Source organism: Hippoglossus stenolepis, chromosome 6, assembly GCF_022539355.2.
Source record: "Hippoglossus stenolepis isolate QCI-W04-F060 chromosome 6, HSTE1.2, whole genome shotgun sequence".
Taxonomy (NCBI): Eukaryota; Metazoa; Chordata; class Actinopteri; order Pleuronectiformes; family Pleuronectidae; genus Hippoglossus; species Hippoglossus stenolepis.
The window spans coordinates 11,854,647-11,877,778 of record NC_061488.1 but is presented as its reverse complement, the minus strand read 5'-3'; the positions used below and the strand labels follow the sequence as shown (position 1 = coordinate 11,877,778).

At 40.8% G+C, this 23,132-nt stretch overlaps 3 protein-coding genes across 4 annotated transcripts; all 3 read left to right on the top strand.

Moving 5' to 3' along the window:
* Positions 1-1,548: 1,548 nt before the first annotated feature.
* On the top strand, positions 1,549-8,963 carry csrp1a (cysteine and glycine-rich protein 1a). The gene is made up of 6 exons (XM_035160338.2): positions 1,549-1,801; positions 3,899-4,033; positions 4,273-4,441; positions 4,588-4,714; positions 4,793-4,889; positions 8,436-8,963. The coding sequence occupies exons 2-6, from the start codon at positions 3,925-3,927 to the stop codon at positions 8,510-8,512; spliced, it is 579 nt and encodes a 192-aa protein (XP_035016229.2). The 5' UTR covers positions 1,549-1,801; positions 3,899-3,924; the 3' UTR covers positions 8,513-8,963.
* Positions 8,964-10,549: 1,586 nt separating this feature from the next.
* Positions 10,550-13,210, top strand: phlda3 (pleckstrin homology-like domain, family A, member 3). The gene is made up of 2 exons (XM_035159288.2): positions 10,550-11,241; positions 12,563-13,210. Exon 1 carries the CDS (start codon positions 10,830-10,832, stop codon positions 11,238-11,240), a length of 411 nt encoding a protein of 136 aa, XP_035015179.1. The 5' UTR covers positions 10,550-10,829; the 3' UTR covers position 11,241; positions 12,563-13,210.
* A 3,290-nt stretch (positions 13,211-16,500) lies between these two features.
* Positions 16,501-21,301, top strand: tnni1a (troponin I type 1a (skeletal, slow)). 2 transcript variants are annotated; one of them, XM_035159287.2, is made up of 8 exons: positions 16,501-16,730; positions 18,671-18,702; positions 18,843-18,849; positions 19,000-19,041; positions 19,186-19,317; positions 19,841-19,930; positions 20,019-20,195; positions 20,780-21,301. In XM_035159287.2, the coding sequence occupies exons 2-8, from the start codon at positions 18,689-18,691 to the stop codon at positions 20,882-20,884; spliced, it is 567 nt and encodes a 188-aa protein (XP_035015178.1). In that variant the 5' UTR covers positions 16,501-16,730; positions 18,671-18,688; the 3' UTR covers positions 20,885-21,301. The 2 variants fall into 2 exon arrangements, with proteins under 2 accessions (XP_035015178.1, XP_035015177.1); XM_035159286.2 differs by having other exon boundaries at positions 16,506-16,697.
* Positions 21,302-23,132: the final 1,831 nt, after the last annotated feature.

Here is a 23,132-nt window from a genome sequence, read left to right as displayed (position 1 = left end):
TGGTCCAATCAACCCAAACCAATTGATTTTTAAGAAATGTTTTAAAAAAATTCTAAAAACACAAAGCTTATCTTCTGACAAACTTATTTCAATTGTATTTTATATTAATAATTCCCTTTATTTTAATATGCACCAAACACGCAGATTATGATCCTTCCCGTATGTCACAGATTGATGAATTTATACATAAAGGTTCCAAATGTATTTTTAAGAACAATTTCCAATATGGAGCTGAATCTAAGCTTCGGTTGAGTTGATTCTTCAACAGAAAAAAATCAATCAGCAATAATGCTGATATTTGATTAAAAGTCATATTTATACAAAAATGCTACAATATTCGTACTCTTAGTCCAAGAAAGCAAGTTATCCTAAAAAGTCCACTTGTGCTCTGAATATCCCATTTTCTATTATCTCACAAAACAATTCATTTGGAAAATAATCTGGAGATTTTAATGGTATGTGGGCCCTGTACCCATTATAACCACATGATGGCAGCAGATATCAGTTATCAGTTTCTCTGTATTCTCAAGCATCTCCAATATGTATGAATGCCTTCTCATCCATTAAACATATGCAAGTGGCTTCTAAAGGTCATTTAAGTTTGTGGTGATAAAGTCCACAGGCTGGAATTACTTTGACACTGTATCCTATTAACTGTGCAAGGCCGACGAGAGCTGATTTACCATTTACCACAGACATAGAGAGGAGTCACAGCCTTCCACCAAATTTCATGGAAATCGGTTGAATAGCAAAATACTGCGAACTAGCAAACAAACAGTGAAGAAAATATAACCTCATAGGCAGAGGTAATAATCTGATGGCCATTTAAGATAAAGCTCAAGATAAATACTTTGTACAGCATTTATCTAATCTGCAGTATTTCTTACTAATCTAGTGCCTCACAGTACCATAGTAACAGTCCTTATATCAGGTATGGACGTTACACAATGCAGGTATGTTATTTATCACCAGGTATTTCAGGTTTGACAGGTTGCTTTACCACAAAGTCACCCAACTTAAAAACAATGTTGCTTTTCAAACCTAACATTAACATCTGTCTTGACAGATCCAACAATGAGTTTCAGTCCATTGTGAACCTGTGGCAGGTCAGAGGAGGTCAGCTGAGAAGGTCTTTCATATGAGACCCAGCACGTGTCAGAGAAACCCTGCGAATCTGGTGTGGTGATTGATCAGATCCCAAATACTCAATGCATCTTTGGTGCGTTCAAAACCTGTGCAAAAGTTCAGTTCCCCTACTTTATGTGAGGTGACTAGTTGTTGATTGCAGTGTAAATCTTTCTTGCAGCTCTAACGTCAGCTCTTATGCATACTTCCATGTTCAGTCTGCTACCACGGAGAAAAAGTTACTGTGTACTATACCTCTTTTTGTTTTTTATATTTTTCTTTATATTGTTTATCACTTTTTATAGCTCCAGTTCTTTGTAGGCATAAAATATTTATTTTTCAAACCAAGTTCCCTCCCCATTAAAGCTCTCACTCACTCACTTACTTACACGCCCACGCCCCCCTTTCACTCAACCCACAACTACTTTGCAGACTGGAGCAACAAGAACAGAAGCTCCACCCTTTCAGCACGTCTGGAACAATGAGGAAAGGCACATAGCTAAAATATACTTGAATAACAAGGACAAAGTCATACTATTGGACACCTTCACTCTTGCCGACTACAACTCCTCCACCCACTTCTGCCAGGCTGTTTCCTGAACACACTCTGGTGCTGCATTAACGCCTCTCAGATCAAGGAATCGAACCTGTCCATCACTGAGCGACAGAGCAGCACGTAAGTCATGTCAATTATTATTTCCTGTTTTTTTGTTTGCTTCCTCTTAATTTCCTAATCTTTCTGGCTATGCATGGTGGGAAAACATTAATCTCTGGTGCAAGTCAGGCCAGAGGAGACTTCTTTGTTTGAAGAACTATGATGTGTATCCCACTAGTTGGCTTGTTAATTTAACACAATGCAAAACCTAATACAGTACAAGAAGATCTTTACGCTCTCTGGTTAAGGCGACAAAGTGTAGCAACTGAAAGATCATACAAATGTCACAAGCAGTCACAAACTTCAGGTGTAGACTTCTGGATTTATACAAAGGTTGTACTCCTTACCTTCACTGTTTTAATAGAGCATTCCTGCACAACTTGTTTGTATCTCCACATGCCTCAACTTGCAGAGCCACCATGAGCACGTACCAGAATGCATCCTCAAGAATATTGCGCAAATAAACGAGATATGATTATGAGATAAGCAAATCATAAACCTCATCTTTCTCAAAAACGTTTTAGATCAGTCTGTGAAGTGACACTACTCTCTCTATACTATCTTTATGTGCATTTGCCCATGTGGTCATGTCAGTGAGAGAGAGTGAGATGACTAGTTATCAGTTATCTGTCAGAGCAGCCCGTACAAATCTATATACATAAAACCCCCTTTTTTCCTCAGATGAAATGTAATATTCTGGTGTTTTTCTTAACTTTCTTTCTCCTGGAGCTCCGATTTAACTTCCACATCATGACTCTCAGCTCTTTTCCAAGCTTCCACCTTCTTAATCTGCTCCTCATTCGATAGTCTTGCCTCCAAAATTGCTGTAAAATAACAAAAACTTTAAAACATGACTCGACTTACCACCTTAAAGTTCTGAAATGATACGTTTCAATTCTGGGACAAAAACATTCCTGACATTTTTGCTTTTATCAAAAGGAAATCAGTCTGGTTTTCAGGACTGTAGAATATACAAGCTGCCAGTCTGTACATTCAGTATTTTGAAAAGGCCCATTGGCGTGTGTCTATTGATATGAATTCTCTCTGGTTTGGTAGGTAGGACTTTTGCAAAAATAATTCAATACATGATACAATATATGGTGCTTCTTGTACAGTTTCACACATTTTTATAATGAATGAATCACCTTGGATTAAATTCACCCACAATCCCAGAAAACAATCTGGAGGAAGCTGCATTTCTTTTTCTTTGCAGTCAACCATTCCTCTCTCTCTCTTTGTCTCGATCTTGAGCTCATATCATAGCATGAGCTCATATTCACATCAAGCAGCAGTCTGGTGGCAGCAGCAAAGAGGTGTGGTGTTTAACTTCCGGGTGAGGCATTTACTTTAGAAGACAGAGAGACAGGCATTTTGGTTCACGCCCAGTTTCTCTGGGTGATTCACTGATCAGTTACCGCATTGTATGCTCCGACTCGCAAGAAGAAAATCATAAAAAAATAGGAAGTGTGTCCCAACAGCGACAGGAAATGGCATAAACTCTTAATCTGAATTGAGAGCTAAGCTCCGCCTTCTGACCACAGAAAAAGATGAACCACGTGGAGCTGCAGCGGTTGTTTCCTGCTGAGTAAAACAAGAGAACCAGTAAATACTTTTAAATGGTCTGCATTTATATAGCGCTTTACTAGTCTTGTTGACCACTCAAAGCGGTTTTTAGCATCATTTTAGCTGCAGCATTTTCATAGTTTTTCCCCTTATGTCACCATCTAAATCACATTGGCTCTAGTTGCTGAAACATAGATAAAATGGATAAACCCAACAGTCCCCTTACGAAAATCACTAGATCTGGATTTTTATTTGGATCTGCACCAAATTGCAAACAGTCAGTGAAAAGTTTGAGCAATATCCCACAATTCTCAAAAAGGGGAAAAAAAGATTTAATGGGATCTTCCTTTAAACCATTCTGCAACCTTCCACCAAGTTTCATGGTAATCGGTTTGAGACTTTTTTCATAATCCTGCTAAAAAAAAATCCAACCCTGGCAGAGGTAATAACTCTTCTTATTTCAGGTGCTCATTTACATAAACAGCTTCTGCACAAACGGTTTTCCATACATCTGACTGATCGGGGTGTGTGTGTGTTTCTGTATTTATGTTGCAGACATTAATCACATCACATCAGTTAAGATGTCGTATGGAGGAGGGGACAAGTGCGACGGCTGTTCAAAGACTGTTTACTCCGCAGAGGAGGTGCGCAGTGAAGGGCGGAGATTCCACAAGAGATGCTTCATATGCTGTGAGAAACCTTTTTGTTGCTTGCTGTGATTGTCAATGTGTAAATCATCAGACTTCATAAATTATTAGAGAGAGCAATATAAGAGAAGAAAATTTGGTTATATGGTACCATGCATAAGTAATTAAAGTTGACTCTCAAATGCTATACTACTTGTAAAGTAAGCAGGAGCGTGTTTAAAATCACAAATGTGCTCAGAACCATCTGTATAAAAATATATGGATGTGCATGTGTTTGTGTAGCTGTGTGTCATAAAAGCTTGGACAGCACAACTGTTGCTTCTCATAATGATGACCTCTTCTGCAAGTCGTGCTATGGCAAGCAGTTCGGGCCAAAAGGCTACGGTTATGGCGTGGGAGCAGGGGTCCTCAGCATGGACAAGGCAGAGTCTTATGGTGTAACACATGAAGAGTGAGTGTCACACACACACACACACACACACACACCACACACACACACACACACACACACACACACACACACACACACACACACACACACACACACCTTTGTCTTTTAAGGGTCTTCATATACATTTTGATTTCATTCTCCATCAGACCTCGTCCTCGCTCTACCAACAGCCCAAACCCAACCCAGAAAGCTTCGAGGTATGGAGGGGCAGACAAGTGCGCTCGCTGCGGCAAGTCAGTCTATGCCAATGAGAAAGTGATTGCAGCTGGGAGTGTAAGAAGCAAACACACACACACACGCACGCACGCAACAACGTGCCCCTTTTGAAATGGATGTTCTATTTATTGACAGTCGTGGCATAAGAATAGCTGTTTCAGCTGCGCCTCGTGTGGGAAGGGCCTCGAGTCGACCACGTTAAATGACAAGGATGGACAAATCTACTGCAAAGGTAAAACTTCACCGTCTGCACCTCACATACCAAGAATGACTTACGATGACATGGTACCGAACCAGCATTCTTCACCACACGTGTTCAGATCAGATTGTTGTTATGAGTTAATGTCTGGCTGCCACAACCAACACAAGACCTAAGTCTGCAACTGTGGTTCCATATAAATCTAAACTGGAATAAAATGTCTGAAGAGGTCATTGTAAGGAATGTTTAGAGCCCAACCGATAAGTGGACTGATGTCAATATTAGGGAGTCCAAAATATCCGATACTGATACATATAGAGATAGATAAAGTTAGATAGATAGAAAGATGGAGATAGATATATAGACAGAGATAGATAGAAAAGGATAGAGATACATAGAGAGACAGATAGATTGCTTCATAAGGTATTATTATCAAACCCTTATGACAAAGAAATGTAATTGAGCTTGATATCTTGGATTGATTTGAACCATAAACTGTAATGGAAACTATAACGGCATACAGCAGAGTGCAGACCTTCGGCAAGACCCAACAGTGACCTTGTGAAACCATGTATAAGATAGATATGGATTTCTATTAACAAATATGTTGAAAAAGGCCCTCTCTTGCAATGTTAAAGAAAGTGAAAACAAAATCCTGGATCTGCCCCCTGATCAGGATCCACACGGAAATGTAACGCGTCTTGTCCTCGTCCATGTTCCTTGGGTCATGTCCCACCACCCCAAGAAATGTCATGAAAATCAGTTAAGTAGTTTTCGCGTAATCCTGCTAACTAACAAACGCAAATGAGAGCGTAATCTCCTTGGCAGAGGTCTCACTATAGATAAAAAGAAAACAAATGCAACCAAATAGTACGACTTAAATAAAATAGAAAATACAACAAACTGTTAACGCAAAATGTAAACATAAATACTTCTCTATCCTTTCTGCATTGTTTATTCTGTATACATGTCCGTGAAAGACTCAAATCAGCGAATATCAACAGCCAAGCGATGAATCTGTCGGGCTCTAGTCATTTCATCGGGTCAGTTTTCTTACTTTGGTTTTATTATTGAAAAAACACAAGAAAAAGCTAGTCTGAGTTAGTTGACTGGGTTGTAATACACACAATGAAACAGCAGAGGGCGCACTAGCACTCCAGTCAGGGATTACTAATTATCCCTGACTGGTGTTACAGGAGTTTGTTACACTCCTGTAACACCAGTCTTTTTGAATATTTACCATTTTACAGGGTTCTTTCATTTCATGTCACACTTTTGCAAATGCACCTGGTGAATGAATGCGATTTTATACCAGGCCTACTTTGCAACATTTTAACCTTTATACATAAATTAAGGATATCACATTGCTGGGTTGGACTTTTCCTTGTTTCAATCAGTCCAAATATTTGCCAAGAAAATCATCAATTGCATTCAGAATTAGTAACCGCAGCTCTAAAGACTTTGTAGGCAACACTATGAGCTCCTTCACCATTTGATGCTCCCCTCCACATCTCCCACATGTCTGCTTCCCCTTGCAATAAGCTGCAATGTACTTCTGACATTGATAACATCTCACAGGCGGGGGAACGTATCATCTCACATTAAACTTCATGTATCCAATTGACATCCACTGGGGAAGAGTCTCATCTTTGAACTCAAGTATCACAGACAAACTATCCTGTCTCCAAGTTTTCAAACGTCTCAGATTTGATATCTTCCTTCCTCTGACAACCTTAAACTTGTGCAGGTCCTCAGGGATTCCATATATCACCATATAGTGGCTCCATTCTCCAACTTTTCCCCTGTACTGACTTCCTGTTTGCATTTTCTCTTTAGCTTTAGACCTTATCCCTCTGCTCCTCACTTTTACATGGAATCAGAAGAGTCCCACACTAAGCACCTCTGCCCTCTCGGTCTCTCCAATGTTAGCCTGTAGTTAACAGCTACAGGTCCAACTCTTGAATATCACCTCCTTCCTTGAATCTTATCAAAACCTTCAAACCATCTTCATCCATTTTCCTGTCATCTGAACCACTATCTTGACCTACAACTCGTTTCCCTTTAGCTTTCCCTTTTCTACGTCATTTCCTCTCAGTCCAATTTCGGATACTTTCCTCACTCCCCCATCTGCAGAACTTTCACAGATCCTCTTAGGCCATTTTTTTTTTTTTCAAGTATCGTTACAACTCACGACTCCGTGTGTTGGTGTTTAAAGACTTTCCACTCGACTCCTGCTGTCAAACTCCCGCCGCCATGTTGTGGAGGATCGATAACAGCCAATAAACTGCCGCCCTGCAGGTGCGTAGCGTCACCACGCGGATTTGCCGCGTGGTGACGCTTACTTTTTTATATCAAAGTAAAACCATGGGAATCATTTTTTTCTTCACTCGTTAAATTAGCAAACGCAGATTTGGACGCGCCACAAACGCACATGTGCAATGCAGTGTAGATCATGATCTTAGGTCAATAAAATAGATCCCCTTGAGTCTTGCAATTATAAACTAAGAACAAAAATGTGGGGCCAGTTTAGTGTTCAGGAGAAGATGGGTTTAAATATTAACCATTTCTAAAACCAGATTGAAAAGTTTTTAATTCACAGGAGCCTTTCACTAAACTATTTTACAAGGTCCAGGTACCATCACTGTACTTTTACACATTTATATCTACTGTATTTGAATACATTGTATTATTCAGATTAATGTTTTTATTTATTTACATATTTTAATCTTTCTCTCTCACCTCTATTTTTAACTCTTGTGATCTCTTTTATTTTTCTTGTTTATTGTTTTGAACCCTGCTTTCTGATTGGAATTGATTTATTTAAATTTGTTCTCCTTGTTGTTTTTCTTAATCTCTTGTGCAGCACCTTGAATCCACCTCTGTGTATGAAATATGCTTTATCAGTAAAACTAGTCAGACCTGGACTAATAGAGCTGACCTGGAGCATGGATAAGCTAAGCAGCTGCCATAGAGTCTCAGAGCCACCAGGGGTCTCTCTACAGCTTTGTTGATATTAGTCATAATTAAAATATATAAAGCTCCATTGATTGACAATGGATCAAATGAGCCAATCCTCCTGTACACACACAAGGATTCACATGCACAGACCATATGTGTGGATTAGGGTTAGGGTTGTTTCCCTGTGGACACATCTTTGCCTCAGCTTGTTTGAATTTGCACCGACTTGTGACTTTGTATCCAATTGCACACAAAATGTGTTTTCGTCTTCATCACATATTAACACTCTGTAAGTGATTAGTGATTGTTGGTGTTTATATGTGTATATATTTGGATTGGGGAGTGTCCTGCTTGCAGCCCTCAAAAGGCTTGTTCCAACACTTTACTTTACTTTTAATCAAAGTGTGTTAGTTTGTAATCTAGACTTGGTGTTGTTGTGTTTTTGTGTTTCCAGCAAACAAAAACTAATTTAATAATCTAATGCTGAAAACCGGCGCTGGCTGTGGCTCATAATGTAAATCATGATGTGCAAGGCAATAACTGTTTTTTAGAAAGATATTAAAGGGTCATGTTTGTTTGTTTTTTAATTTTATTATTTCATCTTACGTCTCTGTCTTCCAGGATGCTATGGCAAAGAATTTGGTCCCAAAGGATATGGATATGGAGGGGGCGCCGGGGCACTGACCAACACTCAGTAGAGGCCGTTGGGATCTCCCCCAGGCTAACTGGTTTCCAGAGAACTATACTACTGTCTTCTTCCTGCAGGGGGCATACTACTGCCAGTCTACATGCACCTGACTAACACATGATTGACTTTAATGCTGCATTATAAACCTACAGAAGAAAATGTAACACCACTGGAGTCACATTTAAAGATAATGATAATTTGTGCTGTTACAGTTTAATACTGAGTTACATATCTATTGACATTTTATTGCTGATTTGTACTATCTGCTCTAAGTGAATTGTATCTTCTTATTGGTGGACTGTTTTCCTTTCTGCAAATTAAATCTCAATTAAATCTCTTTTGCAGCCAATTTATAAAAGTTTTTAAAAAAATTATGAAATGTGTGCCTGTGTGTATGTAAGTAGCAGTGGGGTAAAGTTGTTTGGAGGGTGAGGGTTGTGTGATTCAATTTTCAGAAATGACACATGCTCATTGTTTCCATTCCTCACATAACATCACTGTGACACATCACATCATAGGTGGTTTGTAGTTTCACTCCACCCATGGAGCTGATCTTCCACATAAGAGCAGATGTGAATTATGATGTGCGAGGATGTCATTCTTCACATTCATGGATGTGAAGGATGACAGAGAGACTTTAAATGTCATCATTAAGCTTTCACTTGACTCAGTGCGGCAAAAATCAAAAGGGTTTGAAAGTGAGTTATCAAGAAGTAACCAGTTTCTCCGCTTGATTTTACTTTTACCTTTCTTCATATTAAGTTTCAGACATGTCCACCATCAGTTCAGGTTTTATAGGCCTGTAGATACTCTATATAACCTATAGAACTGGAAATGCCTCCCTCCAGCAATGAGCAATTGACTGAACTATTCAAACTGTTTCCACACATAACAGTAAGTAATTATCTGATTAGTCATCAAACTTCCATCCCTGGCCAATGAAAACATTTCTTCCCGGCACTTTGTTTCTCTCTCAAACACTCAAACATAACAAACATCGGACTTCTACCAGCCTCCCACTCACGTCCCAGGTCTGAGAGAGAAACAGCAGAATACAACTTGTGAACAATGTAAATGGGAACTGTTCAATTTATTTATTTTAGATTATTAAAGCTTTTTAAGGCATTGTGAATTGTGAATGGTGGTTAGGTTAGGGTTCGGGATATGGGATTAGTTAAACTGTCCAATGAATGGGTGAAGATGAAGAGATGTTTTGAGGTTTAGGTTAAGGTTTGGGTAAGTGGTAGGGTTAGGCAAGTGGGTAAGTAGGTAAGTAAACAAAATGTAAGTTAATGCAATGTCCTCTGACGCGCGTGTGTGTGTGTGTGTTCTTGTACTTACTACGTCAGTGAAGATATTTTGGCTGGTCCTCATTTTTTCAATGGGCTGTTTGAGGGTTAAGACTTGGTTTTATGGTTATGGTTAGAAGTAGGTTTAGGCTATGGTAAGGGTTAGGCATTCAGTTTGGATGGTTAAGTTAAGGGTAAGGGGCTAGGAAAAGTATTACGTCAATGAGTGTCCTGACAACTATAGAGAGACGTGTGTGGGTGTTGCAGACCTGTATTTCTGTTCATAAACATCACACATAGTGCTTCAAAATCCAACTGTGTATATAATTACATTTTTTATTTATATTAAATGACTCTCACACAAACACACACACACACATACAGACACACACACATGTACGTCTCTCTATCGTTGTGAGGACACTCATTGGCATAATGCATTCCCTAGCCCCTTAACCTTAACCATCACAACTAAATGCCTTACCATAACCTAAACCTAGTTCTAACCCTAAAACCACATTTGAACCCTCAGACAAGCCTTTGAAATTGTGAGGACCAGCCAAAATGTCCTCACAACGTTAAAACTTCCTCACAAAATCCCATAACTATAGAAAGAGGCGCACACTATCACACCCACCCACCCACCCCCCCACACACACACACACACACACACACACACACACACACACACACACAAACAAACACACAGGGGAGTGTCAGCCCGGATCTCGTCGTGCCGGCACCGGGAGGGGGCGGTAGTGTGCTCCAGTAGAAGGGGAGAAGGTCGCCAGAGGAGCCGGGCATGTTCAAACATATCCAGGCAGACCAGCCTGCCAGGCTCCGCGGTTCTCTGTCCTCGGGTTGGATTTATTCACACAGATCATATGAGAGTAGGCTGCTGCCATTACCAAAGCCACCGCTATGCTATTCTTCTTCCCTGAGGGACACATATCACTGATCCTATAAGAGATGTATGTTTAACTGATTCATCCTGACGCACACCACTGCTGAGACTCTGAGACGCTCCCCGGCGTGGCCATGTCTCTCCCGGCCAAAGTGATGAGAGACGGGCAGCTGGAGAAGCGCAGCAGCGGGCTCCTCCAGCTGTGGAAGAAGAAGCGCTGCGTGCTCACCGAGGACGGACTGCGCCTGCACAGCTGCAGGGGCGGCAGCGGCGCCGCTCCGGGCTCGAAAGCCAAGGAGCTCCGCTTCGAGCGCATGGTGACGGTGGACTGTGTGGAGTACAAGCGCGGGCTGGTGTACTTCACCGTGGTCATGGCCACGGGGAAGGAGATCGACTTTCGGTGTCCGCAGGACGGCACGGCGTGGAACGCGGAGATCGCGCTGGCACTGGTGCGCCACAAGAACCTGGAGGCGGTGCAGACCGGCAGGAACAGACACCTGTCCACGGCGCACCTGGGCAGCACCGGGGAGGACGAGGAGCTCTGAGGTAAAGCGATTCCATATAGAGCGTAATCACAACACTACATTATTTCAAGACACGTTAGATTGAGACTTTACAAAATTATAGAGTATCCCAACAATCCCCATAAAGCAAAGGTGGAGAGAAAACCTTCTTATGGGGAGTAAGCTCTAGCAGAAGCAGTCTCAGAGTGGCTGGTCATGTGCCTCGACTGGTTGGACTGAGCAGAGAAAAATGGGAAAGAGAGAAGATGTGGGTGGAAGTGAAAGAGAAGAGAGATAGACCTGGAACAGTTCTCAAGGGAAGGAAGTGAATGTAGCCCATAGATCTGATCAGGCTCCTCCGTGTATTTACTGTATTTAAACATATGTTATTACTTCTGAAGTTGGGCATACAGAGTGTATCACACCCTCCCCCTGCTGGGATATCTCAGTACCAGCTCTCTGAGATTGTCAGTAAAACACATGTCAAAGCATCGCTCCTCAACACCTTTTCTTTCAAGTCTCAACCATTTGCCATCAAAGATGTTGAAAACCCAAACAGTGCAGCAGTGGTAATCTGCCAGCTTTGTGGTTGGAGGGGTGCTAATAGCCGAAACAAGCCGGAGCTGTGATTGGATGGATGAAAACATCCAGTCTCCAGGGTGGCACATGACCCAGAGAGCTCAGGCCTCAGGTTTCACTTCTAAAGGTTATTTACAAGCGGCACTTGAGTGTTTACATGTTCGCCTGTTGAGTCAAAGTCACGTCAGTGTTTCCAGTGCTGTGGTCATTTGCCATTATTGCACCACAGTGTTCTTAAGACGCAAACTCACTCTAACTTGAGGACATAATTACGATGCAATGTGAGCCTCCAAAATAACATCTGCCGGCCTCTCCCTCACCAGGCACCCAAGTATTTTTAAACTGCACACACACACACACACACACACACTTCTAGGCTACATCTCTCGTATGTAACTGGCATGAAGACGATCAAATGCGTGGTGTGAACTTAGCAAAGACTGCACCATATATTTGTTTTTAGCTTTTCAAAATTCCGGATGAAGTCAGTGGCATCACATGACAACAGTGTTATTTGTTGAAACTGGTCAGTGAAATCTCAAATGTTCATGAACGGCGCGTGTAAGTCTGAACTATGAGCTCACCGTCCAGGAATCCACAGCAATGCTTCCTTAAGAGAGCTGCAGTAGTCAAGTGCCCAAATTAACTTAGTGGCCGTGGTAACAGCGTGATATAACTCAACAACAAATGCAATTTGTAGGAGGCCGTCAGCTGCATCAGTGCACAATAATAATAATAATCTAACAACATGTGAATATTTAAAAAATCTGCTTCTCTTTGTCCAGCCTTCCTGTTCTCCTGGGTGTAGACCAGTCGGAGCGGAGATGGGTGGAAGACTCCAGATCCATCGGCATGATTCTGTGGCGCACGGCATGATGGGACGTACCTAGCAGCCATCAGTGAATATGGATTAATGGACCCAGAATGAGAGTTGCAGATGCTCCTCTTGTATTCCCATGCCATGAGTTTACTCACACTCAAACCAAGCATAGGATTCTGAAATACTGTCAGCATGGATGTGTTTTTTTTTCTGTCGTGAGCCCATTGCTTGAGGTCAATGTGGCGATCGCTGCATTAGGAAAAGTAAAAGATGGCGTTATCTGGACAGACACTGTTTACACCTGTGCCTTGACGTCTCAAACATGTCTTCTACTTTTTGGCCATATTCCCGCAGTGGTTTCTGCCGAAGCAGGAGTCACTTTGTTTCTTCAGTCTTACTTTTAATGGAAACACTTTGGCTTTGAAAAAGTTTTTATATAGACTGAACGGATCTGCATGTTTTTCTAAAGTTGAACATGAAGATTTGAGCTCATGTTTGTTGCACATTGTATTCTATATATTCTATATTTGCAAAAACCATGCACAGTGTTACATGTAAAAAAACTAAAAGATAAAATAAATCTTTGCAGTTATCCCAAAGAGCTGATATTTCACTTGAGTTTGTATTTTTTGCTGACTGCTTTAGTTCTCCACAGGCAAGCGTATCATGTCTCTGAGAGCAAAACAGCTGCAGTTTATTTTAGGTTCAGAACATTAATTGCTAAGCTCATCTGTTTCCAGTTGTGGCGTAACCTTGTTGTTATAGCCTCTGGAAACTATACACACCCACACACACACACACCCACACACACACAGTGGATAGGACTAATGAGTAGCTCTGTGAGCCTGAGGCACGTGTGCTCCAACATCCATCCACACATACACCTACAGGAGCTTATGTTTACACCCAGCATGCAATTCAGCAACGTCTGTGCATCAGCAGACAATCGTTAGTGAGGAGTAGCGTATATTGTTCATTCAGGCTTGTGTGTGTGTGAGTCAAGACAATAATATAAGAGCCAGTGTACGAGCTGTGTGCGGCAGTGGAGCTCAGCGCAGGTCAGGAATAAAGGGCCGATTGTGTGGCGACTTCTCTCGTTGCTGTGGAAAACCCCTATGCTGGCCACACCGAGTGAGTCAGCCACGGACCAGGAGCGCTGCAGGGAGCAGAGACACCCCGTGATGGATCAATGTACCAAACCGTGTGTATGTGTGCGTGTGTAGGTAGGTGCAAATACACGGGATACTGCATGTGAGGGAGACCCGTGGAGAAGCGTTGCATGCACACGGCTGTGGTTACCAGAGTTTGTGTTCTCTCACTCCTCAGTGGAATGTCCTGTCTAAACATCATAACCTCTGTCCAGGGTTTCTGGTTTTCTTAGAAGATAAACACAGACACTGACCTGCAATTTTTTTCATAAAGCACAGGCCAGTCCAGGGTTGAATGTTTGGACTTGTTTTTAAACTGATGTCACTGCAAATAGGACAATTCCCTTATTAGTTTATCAGTGTTTGTAGAAAGCGAAACAGTGGGTGCATACTTCTATGACCAGGACTCAAGATAACTCTTCAAGGGCTTCAGCAAATTGAGTTGCTGTTTCAGCGTTGCACCACTAGAGGCCTGTCTCTCCCCTGTAAAGTGGAGAGAAGTGGGTGAGGTGGCCCTCTCTGTGGTTTGCACATTTAAGGCTTCATATAATCTATTTGCTTTTTGATTAAAGCTAAATGAACCAATTTTTTCAGTTATCTTGGAATATGATGTTTTCATGAGTATGTTCTGTATACACTGCTGTAATTTAGCCTTTCCATACTTAACATGCACCTAAAATACAGAAAGCTGAAATATATCATGTTCTTTTTTTCTGGAAAGTTTTTGGAATTTGTTGGACCATCATGTGTTTTGTTTATTTATTTTTTATGTGTAACATTCACACAACTTGTTCTTATTAATTATAAGAAATGTATGATAAAACCTTGAACTAAAAATTTGACAACTTGAAAAACTCACCCAAAGTTAAAAATATACAAGATATATAAGCAACAAAATAAGAACACTCTTGTGGGCATATGCATTAAAATAAAGTTGTTATGATAAAGTCATATGAATTGCATTATTGGAATTTGGTCATTACCTGCATTATACAACACCATCATTAATGTGCTCAGTACTTGTTGATGTATCTTTTACGGCAGTGGCCAAACTACCATATCACAGCATCACGATTGTAAAAAGCACAATGAAAAAAACAGCTCTGTACTACCTAACACCATAAAAACAACGTAAACACTTAACATACCTTGAGCTTTTGATTCAAATTTCAAAATGATGTATCAAATGCGTAGTTCTTACAGAAATGGAATCATAAAAATTATCCAATTTCTTTTTGTAGTTGAAAATAAACCACATTATGAAAACACTGATGTGATGTGTTGCAGATAAAATAACATACAGGTGAACACAAAAGGTGACATCTGTATTGTGTTTTTTACATCATGGAACAATGCTATAAAAGCAGGTGGAAAAACACTTGATGATAGATAGAACACATGATAAAGAAACAAGTAACAGCAGGTTCCAAACCTGTGTTTTACATTTTTGTGGTGAGGCAACCTTTTCATTTTTGTTTGGGTTACAGACAACATCTTGATATTTCACTTTGTCTGTTTGCCCTAAGTTTTCCCAGGAGCCTCCCCGTAAGCATGTCTTGTATTTTGAACCGCCCTTCGAGATTTAGGTGTGGGTAAACAAGAGTCTACAGTCACGCCAGCAACTTGAGAATGTCAGCCTGCTAATTTGTTTAAATGATCATGTTTACATGCTGATGTTTAGTGGGTATGCTGTTTGCGAAGTAGCAACTAACACACAGTGTTTGTTAAGTGGAATTCTGACCCGAATCTGGCGCCAGAGGAAAAGTCAAGTGGACATCAAAGTTCTTTGGATGAAACTGTTGTGAACCAATAATGTCTCTTCAAAATTTTGTGGCAGTAATATTAATAATAACTTTAATTATAGAGCACATTACAAAGCGCTCTACAAGGGCAGCACAATAAAACAGACAGGTCATAAAATCATGAGCACAGCAAAAATCAAGGGATCACAAACATTTTACATACAAGACATACAATTATTTTAAATGATTCTTAAAAATAAAATAGAATTAAAATTCAGGTAAGATCAGGGAAGGCTCTCCGATAGAAGTCTGTTTTAGGGATTTCAAAGAGATCACTGACTCAGCTCACCAGAGTTTTGAAACCCCCACAGCAAACGTTCTGTCCCCTTTACTTTTGAATCTACTATTTGGAACACACAGAAAACCTCTGCCCGAGGATCTCAATGTACGTGACGGCTCGTACAAAACTAAATAGGTCTGATATGTAGCTGGGAGAAAAGCCATGGGGAGCTTTAGAAGTAATTAGTAAAATCTATTCTAAAACGTACAGGGAGCCAGTGTAAATAGGCTAGAACAGAAGTGATGTGGTCATGTTTTCTGTACAAATGGAAGGGGGCTCGGAGAGTGCTTACCTCATCTCGCCATCTTAATGAAAATGAAAAACAAACCAAAACATCCTGGATCTGCCTGTTTATCAAGATCTGCTTTAAAATTGAATGGGTTCTTCCTTGGATCCTCTCACACCTCTGCAAAGAATTTGATGGAAATCCGTTTGGTCGTTTTTTGCGTAATCCTGCTGAATAACAAACAGACATAACCTCCTCGGCGGAGGCAGCATCAGCGTTTCTTTCCCACATTTTGATTCATCTTCACTTCCCTTCTCAGGCCATCTTTGAGCAGCATGGAGGAACCCACTCCTGCCTGTGGTTCATCATCTGCTTTATCTTCATCCTCCTGTGCTGTGTGTGCAAGGCCAAAAGCTTCAGGCTTTATAATGGATCTGCGAGAGACAAATGGAAGGAGTACGATTAGACAGTAAGAGAGATGGGCTGCACTAAGAATAGCTTCCACTAACAAAAGAGAACCAGGGAGCCAGACAATGGGAGGTGCAGTTAAATAGAGGGACCCCAAACTCTGTTCATCTCACTTCTGTCCATCCTTCCTCTGCTGCTGCTGCTGCTGCTGCATCTCTCTCCTGCGTCTGACACTGGTAAGGTCCCTTCATGGTCTCAGAGCTTTTCAGGTGTGTTCTTCCTTCTCTATAGATTTTGTTTACAAGCTGAACGGCTGACAGTTTGAATAGATAGACACTTATCTGGTACAACCATAGATTTGTTGAATATTTGTGGATTTTAATCAAAATTTCATTTTTTTTTATCTAATGGTTTGGGATGAATGTACAGTATAAATACAGGAAACACTGACAAAGATGTATAGAGCTATAAATGTAATATTCTTAGTAGCATGATTTCACTGTTCCAAAACCACAAACCAGAACACATCGATCAACAGTAAAAATATAAAGTATCTGGTTGAAATCTGTTGCCGAAGCAGGTCTGTTCAAACCGAAGGCTGACGTGAACTTTCCAAAGCACCTTTGGGTTTTGGGTTTTTTTTGCCATGCCAAGTTGGCTGCACCACAGAGGCTCATAAGCATCCACAAGTTACTGGCGGTAAATCCCTGATCCCGACTGGGCACCCCAGAGCAAAAATCGCCCTCCACAGCTGTCTATCAGATGTCCCCTGGTCTATTTGGGGAGACAGGCCACTCTAAATTCCTCTCTACTAGATAATCCTGAGGAGAAAGATGGGGATGAGGGATGGCTATCAGTCTGGAATTTACCTAATCCTGCTGGGGGCATATTTTAACCCCATCGTGGGGCGACGTCATTCACGACTCGCTAAATGAGAGGTAGGTGCAGAGAGAGCGAGGGTGAGATGAGGTGAGAGAAGGGGTGAGGGCTGTTAATTGCTTGTTGATTTGATAAGAGTGAATGAATGGAGGGAGAGGAGGGGTAAGATGGGGTGACGACAAAAACAAATGGAAAACAATTGAAAGATGGTTACTTAAAATACGGTTAAAAAGAATGTGACCCTTTGACCTGTGTCTCACTTTTCATGATATTTTACATTTTGTAGCAACGTAATCCAGTGGAACTTCATTCCACGGTCAGGAAGGTCTGAGTAAAGCAGAAGTCCAGTCACATCCATTTGCTTTGCACCTCCAGAAAGGAGATTGAGCTTTCAGCTGCGCTTGTTTGTTAGTTTGCAGGATTACGAGTTACATGAGATGTTATGCGGGGCGGGGTCATGATCCCAGCAAGAACCCATAGAATTTTGGAGTGAATCCAGATCAGGGGGCAAACCCACATTTCATTTTCTTTAACACAACAACACGTTGGAGTGTTTTTTAACATTGTCATTGATTTCTTAGAGAATAATTCATGGAACTTGAAATATTATGGTTGGTGCAGATCTAGTGAATTTGGTTTAATAGTTAAAGTCTATAAATCCATTATAATGTTTATACCAAACTCTCGTATTGATTTCAGGAGTCTTAGACCAGTGATTTTCAATCTTTCTTTTCATTTTTTTTGTCAGTTGTAATTCTTCAACCCTGTGCACAAATATTCATTCCCATATTTATCCACAGTTTTAAGCTAAATCCATTTATCCATTATTTTTAGGTAACTATTTGAACTGCTTATCCATCATTTTCATCTTTTTCGCCAGTTTATTCTTGGACATTCATTTTGTCATTGTATTTCAACCATTTAACCCTCATTTCTTCCTCCTATGCAATCTTTTCACATGCCCCCAAACAACTCCAGAAGCTACCTGATTGAAACAAAATCTTCTACAAAGTACTTGTACAGCAAACTTCCAATTCTTTAGCATTATTCAGAATTAAGACGCAGGGATTCTTCTTTTGTAAGTGTAGAAAATTGGAGGCCACAGGTGTCACAGAGAGACTTAACCAACAGGAGTGTAGGAGTCAATGTGAGAAGTTCCCCATGATTGACCTGCTGACAGTTTACATTATCCTGAAACTGACACCACATTCTGGGAGTGTGCTCAGAGAGAAGTGCAGAAAGATGACCTGGCGCTCCTAAAAGCTGATAAACAAACACGGACAACTGTTCAGTGTGTGTTTGTATCTAATCTTTGCTGTGTCTCCTCCAGTGAGATCTCATCAGCACGATGCCTGAGCATGTGTGAGTGATCCGCCTTTGTGTTCTTATTATAGACCATTTACTCATTCACATATAAAGAGGCACATGAAAACAAAATACTTTGACTGTTGTTGTTGTCTCTAAACTCTGCTCTTTCCTCCTTCTCCATTCTTCTTAAACAGACAAGAGGTAAGTCCTATCCACCACTGACTATCATAACATTCTCTTATTAGCAAAAATATTTAACAAAAGCACTTTAAATTATTTGTATTGAAAGCTGCATGTGATGTATTAAATCCTAACTGTGTTGATGATATCCTGTTTTCTTTTTACCACCAGAGGAAACCAAAGATCTCAGCTTCAAGGAAGCTGATGCTCAAGGTAAGCGCTCAAGACTTTATATTTTCTATTACATATTTTTAACCAGAGGAGGGCAGCAGAGTCCATGTCCTCTGCAGCCAGACTGTCATGTATCTAAAAACAACAGCAATGCGTCCTGTAATACATCATACACTTTTTATGCAGAGTTTGATGGTGGCAAAAGCCAAAGAGGAACTGGAACAGGAGATCCTTGATAAAGAGGATGAGAAACACAAGTATCTGGTAGAGAGAGCTCCTCCTCTGAACACCAGTGGTCTGAGCCAGGGACAGCTACAGGTAACTCGTCCTTAACTTCCCATGATTCCATCATTATTCCCACCAATCACTCATTCGCTCACCTGAAGTCCAAAACCAGTACAAGCTGCTCAAGATGCTACATCTCCCATACACCTGCAGGTGATTGTAATTGATCCAAGCGGGACACTGCTGCACCACATTACTCTAAAAAAATCAATGAACCTCTCTGTATGTGTTTCTAGTTCAGCTGTTTGTATATGCTTCCAAAGTAGAGCTGCGTGATAGGGCCGAAAATTATATCAACATTAAAAAGGTTGTATCAACCCTACACATTATTATTTCTTTTAAGTTTAAAGACTGTTTTTTCGCTCCTGAGTGAAGGTTGTGATTTTAAACTCTTCTTATTTTTTGTTTCCAAGTTTTATTTTGTAAAAACCTGAAGCTTTTCCAAATGCACAAATGTGAAGTCGCTCTAGAAATCAGCAAAATCCGTGATTCTCAAAGTGTAATTCTCACAACAGTATTTTTTATCTTTGGTTGTGTTTTCATCATGTATACGTAGGATCTCTGCAGAGAACTCCATTCCAAAATAGATGTGGTGGACGAGGAGCGATATGACATTGAGGCCAAAGTCATGCTCAACAAACGTGAGGTGCGTGTACAGTATCATTTAATTTCTACTTTTAGGATTCAGCAGAATTGCCATAGTGAGACTCGACTTGTTTTCATCCCTGGCGCAGATTAAAGATCTGAACATCAAGGTGTTGGACCTAAGGGGGAAATTCAAGAGGCCTAGTCTTCGGCGTGTTCGTGTGTCTGCTGACGCCATCCTCCGTTCGCTGCTGGGCTCCAAGCACAAAGTGTCCATGGACCTCCGAGCCAACCTCAAGTCTGTCAAGAAAGAAGACACTGAGAAGGTGTGTGCAGACGTGAAAGAAACACAAACACACACAGAGCAAACTGCATGCACCTTCCTTTTGGCAGCTGTGAAGTTTCAGACACACAAGACATCAACACTAAGAGCGCCACCTGAAACGTGTGGTTATGTGTGTGTGAAAGGTGTGTTTGAGATACTGAGCAGCAGGTCAATGCAGGGCGGTGACTGTGTGTGTGTGTGTGTGTGTGTGTGTGTGTGTGTGTGTGTGTGTGAGTGAGGAAGTACACAAAACAATGATCCCATTGTACACAGAAGAGTAGCATTTGTGACCGTTTCTGCTCACTGGTCAGTGTGTGTGTGTGTGTTTGTTTGTGTGTGTGTGTGTGTATGTATGTGTATGTGTATGTTTGTGTGTGTGTGTTTGTTTGTTTGGAGCTGGAAACCAGTTACACAAGTACAGATGTGCTGTGTTCTCATAGGGAACTCCCAGGTGACCACATTGGTCTCAGAGGTTTAGCACAACAAGAACTTTTTCGCCTGCTCTACTTTTGTCTCTTAAAAAACAACAACAAACACTGTTCTCATGCTTTCACGCCACCTCTCACTCCATCTATCTATCTGCAGAAGAGGCCGGTAGAAGACAGTGACTGGAGGAAGAATGTGGAGGCCATGTCAGGGATGGAGGGGAGGAAGAAGATGTTCGATGCTGCTAAAGGTCCCGCCCAGTGAACGTAAAAAGGTGGGCTGGTCTCACGTGAGAACCAGCACTGCTCCTGCATCTGATGAATTGGTTTGGTTACAGTTTTTTGCAGCGTCTGTCTCATGCGGCCATCATTGGGTATATGCTCCTGCTAGGACGTCCCCGGACTCCCACAACTATTTTCTTCTCTTCTGTTTGCTGTTCATTGATGAGGTGTTAAAAGGACTATATCCATGTACAGTGTCATGTACAGTTATTAAAGTGTTCTCACAACTGACACTGCACCAGAAATCCCAGGTAGTTTGGCTTCCTATGTACAGAAATGCCAAAATGTGCATCTGGTATCTCTGATAGAAGAATGTGGATGGTATCGTGATCTGGTCAAAATTATGTGCACAGCTGTATTTACATGAAAACACACACAACAATAAAAAAACACAAATTTAATCAAATTATTTGCTGTGTGGTGTTTCTGTGGAAATGTGTGGATAGTGGTCACAGTCTAGTAAAATAAGAGGATGTAGATATTGAGGAAATAAAGTGCAAAACACACAGGTTATATTGTTGTGCTGTTAGCCACCACTGTGGAAGAAGCATCTGAGTATTGCCTTGTATTTGGGCCGGACTCAGGCCAAGGACCCAGGAGAACACTAGGTCAGAGAAAACACCTGTGGCCCAGGTATTTGCCAGAATAATGTCAATATCTGAGGAATAACTACTAAATCAATTAAGATTTTTTTACAAAATTCATGGTTTTCACAGTTTTTCGTCTCTGGAGTTAACAATATTAGTCAGTTAAATATAAAATATTCTTACCACTATTGGATTTTTTAAAACAGAAATTCATGATTCCCAGAGGCTACAGCTTAATCACCCTGTAGTGAATCATCTTTACAACTATTGCATTATTAAGTGACATCACATCTAATTCCAGGTCAACATTTTTATCTGTCTACATCATAACATGAATGAGTGAACCATCAGTCTCAGCTCTACTTAGTGTTCAGTGTTAATTAGCATGTCTTAGCACGCTAACCTGCTAAACTATGATGATGAACATGGTAAAGATCACATCCGCCAACAAAACTCTACCACTGTACTTGTGGATTGTTGTTTTATATCACATGGATGTGGAATTTATACACAAAACTGAAGTCGGACTGGTTAGTTCATGTTAAGCTGCATATATCAGCTGCTGTGTCTACCAGCTGTCCACTGCTGTAAAACACTTGCAGTCTGTTTTGCATGCTCATAAAGCTCCCTCTGAAAAGTGCATCCATAACCGCACTTCATCTATTATCACCTCCTCCCGGAAGATAAAAGAACCTGAAGAGACATTTTCATGTGTGGAGAGAAAAAGTGTGTTTCCCTTCCAGTTACTGTACATGGTCAGCTCTTTAGGACTAATCTCAGGGTTAGGTACAGTAGCACATATTTACTGTAAACACTGCCAGGGCGTGCCTTGCTGATTTGGCCAAGAAGTGACACGTGGATTGGTTCAGTGAGATTGTATCTTCAGGATAAATGCCATTATTGTGTGAGTGGAGCAGTCTCATGTTTTCACAAATGCACGAAAGAAGCTTCATTTTATTAGCTGTCATTATAGCTCACTCTTTTAATGGCCTCATGATCTGCACAGAATATATCGCAGGCACATGCGTGGCATAAAGTCATGAGGGTGTGTGTGTGGGTGTGTGTTGGACTGGGTCTGGGTCAGAGTCCTACACACTGGGCTCCATTACAGAAGGTGTGGCCTCCCAAAGCAAAAGCAAACAGTCTGAGTCACACTGTAAAGAAACTGCCCCCAAACTACAGAGGATCAAACCCCGCCGGACAAACATAAGTTATTTTTATTCACACATCCAATTAAATTGACATATATTAAAGAAAAAACTAATGTTTCGCATTTCATTTTGTGTATATCAGCTTTGTGTACATGTTTTATTTTTCAGTGTTGAATTAAATTATTGCAATTAAACCTACACTTCCAATATGCATTAGAAAAAAAGCTGTGGGTATGATTTATCTTTTACCTATTTAATATTTTTGTGTCGTATAGGCTACACATCCAGAATGTCCCACATTAGTGAAATCCTTGATTCAACTGTTTGAATTGAATTCTACCCTATCTATTCTAATTTAGAAATTGCTTCACCACACTACATAAAATGTATTCAGTCTTATTTATTACTATACAAATCCTTGAATAGGAGTGACTGTACTATTATCATAACTACCACACTACTACCATACAAGGACACACCACTCTCTCTCTCT